The following is a 12,656-nucleotide window of genomic DNA, read 5'->3' as shown; positions in this document are numbered from 1 at the left end:
GGGCTTCCCCTCTGCTCCTCTCTGCTTGGTGACAGCACCACCCTGTGGAGTGGGCAGGGTCCCAGGTTGCTTGGAGCAGAAGCCCTGAGAGTTAAGTCTGAACCCACTCTGTTCCCTTTAAGTATATGTTTCCCCCATCCCGGCACCAGGCCCCTCACCCCAGCAATGCTGAATCAAGAGGTGCCTGTGTGGGCTCTCAGCAGAGTTGAGGGGTTCAGCCCCAGACAGAGGTTGGGGCTGACTTACTACCTGTCTGAGCACCAGCAGTGGTGGCCACCACCCTGCTCAGTCACTGCTTCGGGTCTGCGCTGCTCTAAGTCTCACAGCCAGACCCTCTCCCCATTGAGAAGCAGGCGGGACTGGGCTCAGGCTGTGAAAAATGGGCAGTGGCTAGAGCAGCCTTCATGGCTAGACCAGCCACGCTTGGGGTCAAGCCAGCTGTGCTGCTCACCATGGAGCCCAGGCTTCCCACAGCCCTCCAGCCAGCCATGGGGCTAGTCTTGCTGTCAGACCCCAGGACCAGGGCACCGATCTGTGGCTGAACTGCCTGCTCCTCAGGGCAGAGCTCCGTCCCTGTGACCTTCCCGTTCCACGCAGCTGTTCCCTGGTATACAGGTCCTGACCTGATCACTTCTTTTCCCTTCCTACCCTGTTCCATGTGGATTGATCTTACAGTCTCAGTTGTACTGCCGTCTTTCTGCCAATCTCCGGTTAGTTTTCAGTGAGAATTGCTCCACGTGGAGATCTGTTTTAGAATTTTCATGGTGGGAGGTGAGCTCTACATCTTCCTACTCTGCTGTCTTGATCTGCTCCTCACAACTGAGCTGAACTCTGGGTGAAGAACAAGTCAGAAGGGGCTAGTTCACCAGACTAGGACTCTATGGCAGGACTGTGCAGAGCACCTGTGAGATTGGCTGGGGAGGGAGGGGCTGAGGGAAACACCAGGTAAAGAATAGGTACCTGCCATGCTCAGGTGACCTTCTGGCAGGCCAGTATGTGATTTTCCCACCAACACACCCTCACGCAAGTGCTAGGTCCCCTGCCACGTGCTTACATTTTCCTCTGGGCATTCCCTCTGCGGGAGGAAGCAAGCTGGTTTCGAGTTTATAAAATGCTGAGCAGCAGCACAGTTAGCACAGAAACTAGCATTGTTATAGGTGTATTGTCTTCAAAGAATGGTCAGTTTGTTTTAGCATCAAAAATGCTCAATAGTCAATGGGGGATAGTTCTTCCTATATCTGTGTTGTTTACAGCTCTGTGTACACAGACTAGTCATGAGTTCTGTGGGCCGGAGTGGACTGCTGGGAACAGTGGTGGCCCAGGCAGTTCTTGGCCCAGGGTGCCTCTGGATTGATCAGATGTAGCAAGCATCACCACCAGGTAAAGCAGGCTTAGCAACTTGTGTGTGACTCACAACAACTTTTCATTTGTTTGCTGTATTTTTGTTAAAACTTTAATATTTAACTATTTTAGGAATGATGGTTTGGTCAGGATATTAGGGGAAAAATTAAAGAGTTTCAGAAAAATTCAGTGGCACAAATCAGCATTTGGGGTATGTTCGAGCTTGCAATTGGGAAAGGCTGTTGCATGTCATAAAGGTTATTTGTCCCAGGTACTTGGCAACCTAGCAGCGAACGATCCTTGAATCTCTGGCTTTAGCAATTTAATTCCTGTTTTAATTGTAAACATCTTAGTCATATATTTTGGATTCCATAGATCGTACGTCCTCTTTATTTGTTTTTATCTACCTTTTTTTTGGCTTTAGACACTTATTTTCAAAAGTACCTTATCAGTGTATAGTCCCTGAAACTGACATATCTGATAAGTTAAAAAAAAAATCTCCTTAACGAAGGAAGATGCTCATTATTGGTGGTTTGGGCCAGCTCTCACTGGGGTAGACACCAGCAGAATCCGTTGTTGATTAAGTTAATGAGCGCTGTGTAGATCAGGGAGGTTTCCTGCCCTGCAGATGTGAGTAAGATTGCAATACTCTTAATTCTGGACTCCATCAGAGCCAAAACCTTGTGAGAAGGGGCCGGAGACCAGAGTGTGCATGCACTGTAAAGGATTTTATCTAACTTAAATGAATGTTTGCAAGCAGAAGAAAAGTTGAGGTGAATGATGTAAAGTGCTTTCTTCTTAAATTATAAGGAAACAGAAGACACCTACATGCGTGACTATGTCTTCTTAGTTGAGTGCTCAGCTCTACCAGAGAAAAGCATTCTGAACTTCCTTTCCTTCTCTTACAGGTGACATCACACAAAAAGGATATGAAAAGAAGAGATCAAAATTGATTGGAGCCTACCTGCCCCAGCCTCCGAGTATGTAAACCTTACTGAGTAGCATAAGGTGTCCAGCTTTAAGAGTTAACTGCAACTCCTGAGAGAACAGCTGAGCACCAGTCCTCTCCCAGTCCCCAGACTGCATGCGGATCAGGCCCTTGAGGTGGCACCAACCCCATCCCACTCCTTTGCGTGACTGCAGCATATTTTGTGAATTCAGAAGACACATAGGATTTTTCTGTGAAGGTGCCAGATAACTGTAATAGGTATTCATCCACAGAGGAAAGTAATATGTTTGATTACTTTAAAATACTCTAATCATAAAAAAATATGAGAACGTTTATGGTTTAAACATGAATTTTGGCTTAGTTAATATTATTGATAATGGTTTAAGTTAATCAACAGTTTTTGTTGACTTCATTGGTGGAGGTTGGGGGAGGCAAATCTAGAAAATGATGTAACATCTTGCCTGGGATTTTGAAATCGTAAAGGTTGGTTGGTTGTGTTTTGAAACATGATTGTCTGCATTATGAATTCTCAACCAAGTACAAGTTCTATTTAATTCTGTGGTTTTCACTTATGCAAGTACGTAGGATTCTACACTTGAGCTGGCTCTGTACATTTCAGGGAAAGGAGGGAAACCCTGGGCTGCAGGTAACACCTCTGTTCTGAGGGCAACCTTGAGAATTTTCTGGGCATCAGGAAAGGGCTTAACACTATCACAAGTCCTCCAGGAGGTAGGACAGCAACAGAAATGGACTCTACAGTGTTCCCTGTTGGAGCAGATGTAAAGCCATGCTGAGATGTTCCAGCTAGGAGAGCTTCAGCTCCGCATGTGCAGGCCTTTTGGCTCTCCGGGCTGTGACGTGGCCTCCAGTGTTGGGGGCGAGAGGAATGTCCTCACCTGCGGCTCACCTTCCAGGACATTTGTGTGGAGTATGCTGCATTTTTAGCCTTGTTTGATTTTGTGTGGTTTCTTTCTTTCCTTGGAGCTTAAGAAAGTTAACGTAAAGATTGGCTGGCTGTGCAGGGCTGCCTTAGCTGGCGACCTGGGTTTTCTTGCTGTCTGGTCTGTAAAAGGAAGGAGCTATGCTCTGTCTGAGTGGATGGAAGAGCAGTGTGTTGTCCGGCTGACCCCGTGTGTGAGAGCTTTAGAGAACACACGGGGGCAGACGACTAGATGTGGTCTCCCCGCTTTCCTTCTCATCCTCCAGCAGAACTGCTGGGATGACTTCCTATCTGCAGGTGGCCTTTCGTGGTTTTGGAGGAAGGCTGGTGTGAGGTGGTAGGTCCTTGTGTTGCTAGATTTTATTTTCTGTGCCTTACCAAACAAAAGTGAAACAGAAGCAGTTCTGTGTATTCCCAGGAGATGGCCCTGGGAGATGGAGCCTCTACAGTCCCAGGACGAGGCTGACCTGTATTGCTGGGCGCTGAGGGTGGCCCTGTGTGACATGGTCCCCTTGGTGTTTTTTGTGCTGTTCTGCATGGGGTCGGCAGCTCTGCTCGGCGCTGTAACAAATTTAAAAAAAACTAAAGTTTGAATTAATTAGTTTTTTTTCAACTTGTTACAGCAGCGAATGGAGCTGCCGTGGTCCGGTGTAGACTGCAGCACAGTGAAGGAGCCCCGAGAAGAATGCTGCAGGCTGGCAACATCGGGGTGTGTGACATCCGAGACGCCGCGGTCAGAGAGCGGGCGGCCAGCACCGCAGGAAACCGGCCACTGTTTTACTTTCGTTTCGGTGAGCGCACTTAACTGAGAGAGATCCCATGGCAGGGCACGTTTGCAATGGACTGTCTGCCTGATGCCATTCTAAACAGAAGTGTAGGGCTCAGCCTTGGGGGAACCTAGGAGGTCATATTTCTCAGCCCCATCCTCCATTTCAGCTCATTCAACTTACCGAGGCCTTAGAGCTCCTCAGGCACAGAGCTTGTCACAAGCCCTGGACCATGATTATCCTGCTGATTCAGGGCCCAGGTCGAGTGTTTTCTGTTAAAATATAATACTCAGTTTTTGCAACCATATTTTCGCAGTTGGAGCACCACTTACAGAACACTTAGGAAAGAAGAATCCATGACGGATCATACAGTTTTTCATAAAATTGTTGATCTTCACTGACCTTTGTCTCATAGTCAGAGACTTGGGTGAGGATGAGCTCTAGTGTACCCTGGCCCTTTAGATCTGTTTCAGGGAGTGAGGTCCATAGCTCCATTATATTCCTATCTCCAGAGGGCAGTCATGGAGTTTTGAAATTGAAAAATTGAACTGGTTCATCACAGAGTCGTGATTCTGTCCAGAGGTCAAAATTATTTAAGTGAACAATATTTTGAATATAAGAAGCTCAGAAAGATGAGTTCAGTGCACCTTTCAGTACAATAAGGAATAAGCATAAACTCAAATAAAAGACATTGAGAATCATGTACAGATAATAAGCTGTGTGTCACAGTTGATCCGCAGGATCTTAGACGAGGACACATAGCCTGGTCTCCCTCTGTGCCTCTGCTCTCCTCTCCAGGCCAGCTTGCTAACAGGCATGAGGCATGTCCTTGTGGGCAAAAGTGGAGCATTGATGGGCAGGTGGCAGACTTGGGCCTTAGCTGCCGGGCCCCGTCACAGTTTCTGTTTGCCTCCTGCACCTGTGGATGCGTGAGGCTGAGCGCTGCTGGGGAACGCTGCTCCCTGGGCCTCCGGCCTTACCATCCCCAACTGGGAAGGAGAAGGCAGGTTCACTGGGGATGCTGGGATCAGGAAGATGGATGCCTGGGTAGTTGTGCAGTTTTTATGCTGATTTGTATGCTGAGAAGTTGCCCTGGGTGAACAGTCACACTCTGTACACAACTGCCTCTGGGGAGCAGTAAGAAGAGTGCGCGGCTCCGCATCAGAGGGTTCTTTCTTGCCTAGGTCAGCCTTAGAAATGACACTTTTGGTGTAGGATCTTCATGAGAAACATCTTGTTTTCCTTTTCAGTTACCCTTATCCTGCTTTACACTTTCCTAAAGGGAGTTTGTGTTTTGATGAACTTTACCTTTTTTCCTTTTTTTATGTTATTTTTATTCATCAGAGAAAAAGACTTCTCTAGGAAGTACTCTAAAGATATTTCAAAGATCATTGGGATCTGTGGGATATTTCAAAGATCCCAAATTTTGGGAATTTGTTTGGGACACATGATTGTGGATTAGGATGGCTTACGCAGCTTTAAGCAAGAGATGCACCCTGAGTCTGAGCTCCCGTGTGTTACCCCATCCCAGGAAAGAGTGCTGGGGAAGCAGGTTTTCCCTGGTTTTCTTCTTTTCTTCCCAGAAGTGAGTGACGGGCGAACCCAGTCAAAGGTATATTGACTTCAGGAAGCATGGTGTTGAGTGCTCACCTAAAACTAGATGTGGGAAAGGGTCCAGAGCTGGAAAGAAAAAAAAAAATTACATGTTTAATCAAGTAATGGGTCAGAATGTATTAAAAGTCATCATCAAAGAGAAAATGTTATTCAGGAGAAATTATTTGGTACTAATGCTCTTGGAGTTTTTCAGCTATGTATTCTTTTGTTAGTCTCTAAACCTGCTAAAATTTATAAAATTAGAAGACAGAATCCACTCTCTACAGCTCTGTTCAGGGATATCTTAATAACATGGTGTCAGGGTCTATGAGTCTTCACTGCTTTCATGGTAAGGTCATGGTGATGTGAAGTAGTAAAGTTCCACCATTACCATAAAGAGTAAAATCTTCCTTGACCAGATGTAGTCCCTCTGTTGTCATGATGTGTGTATTGGCTGGATATTACTTTCTCCATGATTGGCAACTAGTGTTTCGAGCAGCGGGTGACTTATGTGAATCCAGTCTTCTCCAGGCCCAGCTTGCCTTTCCTCCGGCAGCAGGTGGCTTGTGCTCTGTTAGAGGGACCTACTGTGACTGCATTGTCGTGAAAACTTTGGTGAGTTTGGCTGCAGGGACCAGAGGGCAGGTGTGTTTCCCTCTTGGTCCTTGGGATTCTGCCTTGGGGTCCACGTGGACAGTGTCCTCAGAGAGGAACTTCCCTAGGTTAGGGTGAGTTTATCGTCCATCCTTGCTCCACTAGAGAAGGATGGCCCCACTGGAAGTACAGACTTGTCTGCATCAGAAGGGCTTCACACGCAGGTGCCTGGCCTCCCTCCAGCTCCCCAGCCTGCATCCCATGTCACACTGTCGGCACATGCTTGTATCCCCTGCCTGCACCTGCGCACCTCTTAAAGCTCAGTGCAAGTGTCACTTCAACAAGGACTCCTTCCCTGCTCCCTGGGGTTAGGACAGGCCATTGTGTTTCATATGCTACAGGAAATGCAGCTTCCCGGCACTGCGGGCCTGATTGGTTCTGCTGCTTCGTGTTCACACCCGCTCTGCCCCGGAGTCAGGTACACCGCTGGTCTGTTTTCATACCTGCTGCGCTGCTCTGGTACCTGGTGCACCATTGGTCTGTTTTTATCCTGCCGGAGAGCCCTGTCCCCCGAGTGCAGCCTTCCCTCCCTGGGCACAGCAGTGAGCTGCCCTTCTTACCTGCTTTGTAGGGACACAGGGCTGATCCTGGGGGCCTTCCTGGGCCATGCCACCTGTTGGTGATAGATGGGGTGTAGCGTGCAAGGTTAAATACCAGAAGAGAAATACGAATAGTTAAATCGGGATGGCCTGTGACTTAGCATGAATTCTTTTCAGACTGAGTTGCTCCAGGAAAGGAACTTTCATCACTAGAGGTAATGACTTGTATCCTAGGTAAGCTGTGGTCATGATCTTGATACACAACTTAGTGCCCTAAGTTGTCTAAAGTGTATTCTTATTTTATCACACACAGCTGCTGACTAGATAGATGGATGGATGGTTTTCTTGTTCTTTTTGATGGCTTTGAACCAATCAGGTTCCTCCCCCAGACACCAGTAGTTACTGAGGAGTTCTTGAGTTATTGAATAGTTCTTGGGCTTCGCTGGTGGCTCAGCTGGTAAAGAATCCGCCTGCAATGCGGGAGACCTGGGTTCGATCCCTGGGTTGGGAAGATCCCCTGGAGACGGGAAAGGCTACCCACTCCAGTATTCTGGCCTGGAGAATTCCATGGACTGTATGTATAGTCCATGGGATCACGAAGAGTCAGACATGACTGAGCGACTTTCACTTCACTCTGTTATGGGAAGCAAAGTATAATTATGTGCTAGAAGAGAATGGGAGGATTCAAAACTTGCCAGTGTACAAATATGGAAAGATCCTCGGCAATTTTACCAACTGTCTAGGGCATATTTTCACTTAAGTGAGAGCCCTTGGCGTGCCCAGTGAGGTCGCAGGACGCTGAGATCCATGAACCCTGTAGGTGGGGAGCGGAGAGCCTTGAGTCACGACGAGGGTCCTGGGAGTAACAGTCACTCTTTATTACTGTGTCCATGTCTGCGCCCCAACACGTGTGGGAACTGAGGTTCAGAGGTTCGGTGACTTGTCTGCAGCTGAAATAAGACCAGAATTTGGACCAAGCTCTTTGTTTTGTTTTACATGTCCTTCATGATTCCTTTTAAAACTGTTGAAAACCAAGGTGTTTTTTTAGTGTTTTTCTCTTACTATCTGAATTTAGAAATGCTGACTTTTTCTAGAACATTTAATGTTCTGCACAACTATATGGTGTCTGTACTGCTGGTTTTCTGACCTGTAGTGCACCATTGTGTCACAGTGAATGGACCAGCCCCTCTAGACCCTATGCTTAGGTTACTCTTAGGATTACTGTGATTTCTAGTGTCTGGTTTACCATAGTGTTAATAAAATGACCACATTGGTTTAGTAATCTGAAATTGCTGGATTGTTTAGGTGCCAGAACTATGCTGTTAGGGTTTTCTTTGAGGAGCCTTTTTTAATTAAGTATAGTTGTTTTACATTATTAAGTTAGTTTCAGGGAACCTTTCTTAAACCTATGTTGAAAGTAATTGACATTCTAATTTTTAAAAAAGGCTTATTTCTCTGCTTTCTACCTCTTGAGCTCGGACAAAGTTTTCAGCTCTGCAGAGGAAAAAGCATCTGGAGGAGTGAGTGGTGATAAGCAGGTCAAGAACTTGGGAACAGCAACTGTTTCTCTGTGCCAGGAACCTGGAGGCAGGAGTGGGAGGTGGCTCATGAGGAGCATGAGGTGGAGAGAGGCTGGCGGTCAGGGAAGGAGCCTGGGCCTCGGCTCTGGGGTCCACAGGGTGCAGAGGAATGAACCAGGCACAGTCTGGTTGGATTGAAGAGAGACTGACATTCATGGCTGTGGTGGCCCTGGGGGTAGAGAGGGTGCCTGGAGCAGCAGGTGGCATCTGACTGTGACGGGTCAGAGCAGTGAACTTTTAACCTTGAAAATAAAGTGCAGGGTGGGGGAGAAAGGAGCCGTGAAGGATGGGGGTGTCTGAGAATGGGCTGGGGATGTGCCACAGGCATAAATGGAAGTCCCAGGAGGGTGCACACTCCAAGGCGTGGACAGCTGGGTTTTCCTCTCTCCTGTGCTGTCGTTTTGTTTCCTCTTTTCGTCTCATGCATCTCTGCTCTCCCCCCACTGATGAAGAGTTTTATTTAGAGTCCCATTGCGATTCTAGATGGAACAAAAACTCACTGAATTGTATGTGAGTTGACGTGTTGCAGCCCTCTGCACGAGCCTTAAATGTTTTACTTACTGGTTCAGCAGTGCTTCCTGAGTTCCTTTTGTGAGCCATGGGCAGCACTCAGCTGCAGGCAGACAGCCAGACAGTTGTTGCCTTTTCTGGACTCTTAACGTGCCTGTTAAGAGTGCTTTAACATGTCCAAAGTGAGGATCCATGCACACACCTTCATCACACAACCTCAGCAGCTTTTAGCTGCTCTGAGTTTGTTACTGGGTAACAGTCTGGAATTGTGGCAGTTCCCATCTCTCTTTATAAGACTGTTGGTTGAACAGTAGTTTTGTGGTGAGATCACAAAAATACCTCTTCCCAGATTCAGAGTACCAACTGGACTTGGTCTGTGTGACAAGTGACCACTGCATCTGGAGTGCAGCACTGAACAGCAGGGAGCCTCTGCTTCAGGGGCCTGGCCTCTGCCTGGCTCTGAGTGCACCAGGAAGGGGTGCCCATCACACATGGATGGACACTACCAGGGTGGCACAGACACAGTTCTGGGCCTTCGATTGTTCCCAGTGAAATGGCAGAAGCCTGTCTCGTACAACTATGTTAGTAATTTAGTAAATACACAGCGCTTACACCAGTGCTGTACAGCCTGTCAGTGCTGCCTAAAGATGGGAAACTGAGGCCCCGGGTCACAAACTGTGCCGCCAGCAGGTTGGGGCACCATCTTCAGAGCATGGCGTTGTCCAGGTGCATTGCCCTCATGTCACGTGGGATCTGAAGCAAGTGGTGCTTGATCAGTGTTTGTGGGAGAAGAGATCCAGTCTTGATCTCTGTCATGTTTTTACCTGAGAAGAATTTTTTTTTTTTAATCCACCTTGCGTTGCGTGTTTCTGGACAGTTACCCCACCTTCCTTGGGACATCCTCCCTTCTATTGAAGACACACTGGCCATCTTGGGCTGTCCCGAGAGCTAGGTTGCAGGGATGCCTGAGTGTGGGACCCCAGCAGTGGTGAAAACTGGGCTGTAACTATGTATTTTACTGATTATTTGTGGTTACTCTTGCTGGGAGGCAGCCCATCCCTCCAGCAGCATGTAGTCAGCTCCTCTTACAATGGGTCACAGGCAGGGCCCCTTGGTTATTGCCCCAGGTCCTCCTGTGTACCAGGTCATTCTAATTTGGAACTGCTTATTTGACTGAAGTATGTTTAAGCTACCTCAAATTTCATTCACAGTGAGGTCAGGTAAAATCCAATATTTGAAATATGCACACTTATATTTTAATCTCTGTTAATGTCCTGAGGCTGGTGACTTATTGAAGCTATCCTCATTTTGTCTAATTTATTCACTTTCTTTTTAAAACTTTTAAAACCTTGGGTTGTAAACTCTTATTTTTCTGCCTTTGAGAGTTTGCATACTGCTGTATGCAAACTTAGCTTTCTGAACACAGAAGTGTAGGGTCCATAGCAGGTGAGCACTAAGTTACATGTCGTATAGCTGGGCTGATTTAGAAAAGGCAGAGGAACTAGGAATCAAATTGCCAACATCCATTGGATCATAGAAAAAGCAAGAGAATTTCAGAAAAACATCTACTTCTGCTTCATTGACTACGATAAAGCTTTTGACTGTGTGGATCACAACAAACTGTGGAAAATTCTTCAACAGATGGGAATACCAGACCACCTTACCTGCCTTCTGAGAAATCTGTATGTAGGTCAAGAAGCAACAGTTAGAACTGGACATGGAACAACAGACTGGTTCCAAACTGGGAAAGGAGTATGTCAGGGCTGTGTATTGTCACCCTGATTATTTAACTTATATGCAGAGTACACCATGTGAAATGTCTGGCTGGATAAAGCACAAGCTGGAATCAAGATTGCTGGGAGAAATATCAATAACCTCAGATATGCAGATGACAGCACCCTTATGGCAGAAAGTGAAGAGGAACTAAAGAGCCTCTTGATGAAAGTGAAAGAGGACAATGAAAAAGTTGGCTTAAAGCTCATCATTCAGAAAACGAAGATCATGGCATCTGGTCCATCATTTCATGGCAAATAGATTGGGAAGCACTGGAAACAGTGAGAGACTTTATTTTCTTGGGCTCCAAAATCACTGCAGATGGTGTTTGTGGCCACAAAATTAAAAGATGCTTGCTCCTTGGAAGAAAAGCTATGACCAACCTAGACAGCATATTAAAAAGCAGAGGCATTACTTTACCAACAAAGGTCCATCTAATCAAAGCTATGGTTTTTCCAGAAGTTCGTGTATGGATGTGAGAGTTGGACCATAAAGAAAGCTGATCACCAAAGAATTGATGCTTTTGAACTGTGGTGTTGGAGAAAACCCTTGAGAGTCCCTTGAACTGCAAGGAGATCCACCAGTCAATCCTAAAGGGAATCAGTCCTGAATATTCATTGGAAGGACTGATGCTGAAGCTGAAGTTCCAATCCTTAGGACACCTAATGTGAAGAACTGACTCATTGGAAAAGATCCTGATGCTGTGAAAGATTGAAGGCAGGAGATGAAGGGGACGACAGAGGATGAGATGGTTGGATGGCATCATGGACTCAATGGATATGAGTTTGAGCAAGCTCTGGGAGTTGGTAACGGACAAGGAAGCCTGGTATGCTGCAGTCCATGGGGTCGCCAAGAGTCGAACGTGACTAAGTGACTGAACTAATAGCTGGTCTGCAAGTGCTGTGACTGTACTTCCCAGAGGAGGGATATGGCCACCTATGGACCTGGAAGGGTCAAGGTTGAAACTAATTCCAGGAAGCATATTTGAAAGGAGTTGATGGGTAACAGTACTGAGATTGAAAGCTAAATGTGTGTGTGTGTGTGTGTGTGTGTGTGTGTGTGGCACTGTTTAATCTTGGCAGCTTGACAGTGTGTGTTAGCTCTGCCTCTTCCCAGAACTGCCCTTTGATGTCAGTAAATGAATAAAGTATGAATCTCTAGGACAGGAGAGTGGAGAAATAATGACGTGTTTTTAGGCTCTATAAGGTTGATGATTAGAGGCATCTTACTTGGCCACGGGAAGGAAGGCAGCAGGTGAATGGACTGATGAAACCATGATGCTGGGCAGTGTGGGTAGGCATGGCTTCTAGGCAACAGGTGATCACTCCTTCTGCGTTCCTGCAGAGAAGTTTGCTGTCTGGAGAAAGGGAACTAAGAGCCTCCAGAGTCAGGGACACCAGGCAGTACTGCACCAGAGGCCCTAAATCAGAGCACAGTGCTGAAGAAGGAGAACAGCTCCACCCTAGTGATGAACACTGTGCTTAGTCACAGGCAAGAGACTGCACCTTTCTTCTTTGGGCAAATGGAATAGCCTGGGTAAAAGACCTGCTGGAAATAGATCTGGTTATGCCCCTGCTGCAGAACGTAATGCTTGTTGGCAGCTCCTAATGTAAAAAAAGGTGTAAATGGTGACAGAGGAGAGAAGAAAAAAACAGATTTACATAAAGATATAGCATCAGATTTGCATTTAATAATTTAACTTCTTGACAGTGATTAACATGAAAGGCAATGATTATCCCTAACCCTAACCCTAACCCTACTTGCAGGGCAGTAATAGAGACGCAGACACAGAGAATGGACTTGATACAGAGTGGGAAGGAGGAGGTGGGACAGATCGAGAGAGTAGCACTGACATACATATACACACTACCGTATGTGAAATAGACAGCCAGTGAGAGTTTGCTGGCTGATGCAGGGAGCTCAACCCGGTGCTCTCTGCCAGTCTAGAGGGCTGGTGGGATGGGGTGAGAGATGGGAGGGAGGTTCAAGAGGGATGGACATATGTTTACC

At 46.7% G+C, this 12,656-nt stretch overlaps 1 protein-coding gene across 5 annotated transcripts in view; it reads left to right on the top strand.

Moving 5' to 3' along the window:
- DIP2C (DIP2 acetate--CoA ligase C (putative)) overlaps positions 1-12,656 on the top strand; it is a 292,447-nt gene that overhangs the window by 152,259 nt on the left and 127,532 nt on the right. For 4 of the 5 annotated variants that reach the window (XM_086333509.1, XM_086333508.1, XM_086333511.1 and 1 more), the window contains exons 2-3: positions 2,250-2,321; positions 3,854-4,021. In XM_086333509.1, the coding sequence (XP_086189635.1) occupies positions 2,250-2,321; positions 3,854-4,021 (240 nt within the window). The remainder of the gene's footprint in view (positions 1-2,249; positions 2,322-3,853; positions 4,022-12,656) is intronic. The other variant, XM_086333507.1, reaches the window with a different exon arrangement.

Source organism: Bos grunniens, chromosome 13 (genome assembly GCF_055505025.1).
Source record: "Bos grunniens cultivar Pamir isolate PY7600 chromosome 13, Bosgru_T2T1.0, whole genome shotgun sequence".
In the NCBI taxonomy this organism is placed as follows: Eukaryota; Metazoa; Chordata; class Mammalia; order Artiodactyla; family Bovidae; genus Bos; species Bos grunniens.
The sequence above is the reverse complement of the archived record's forward strand: the minus strand, read 5'-3'. Positions and strand labels throughout refer to the sequence as shown.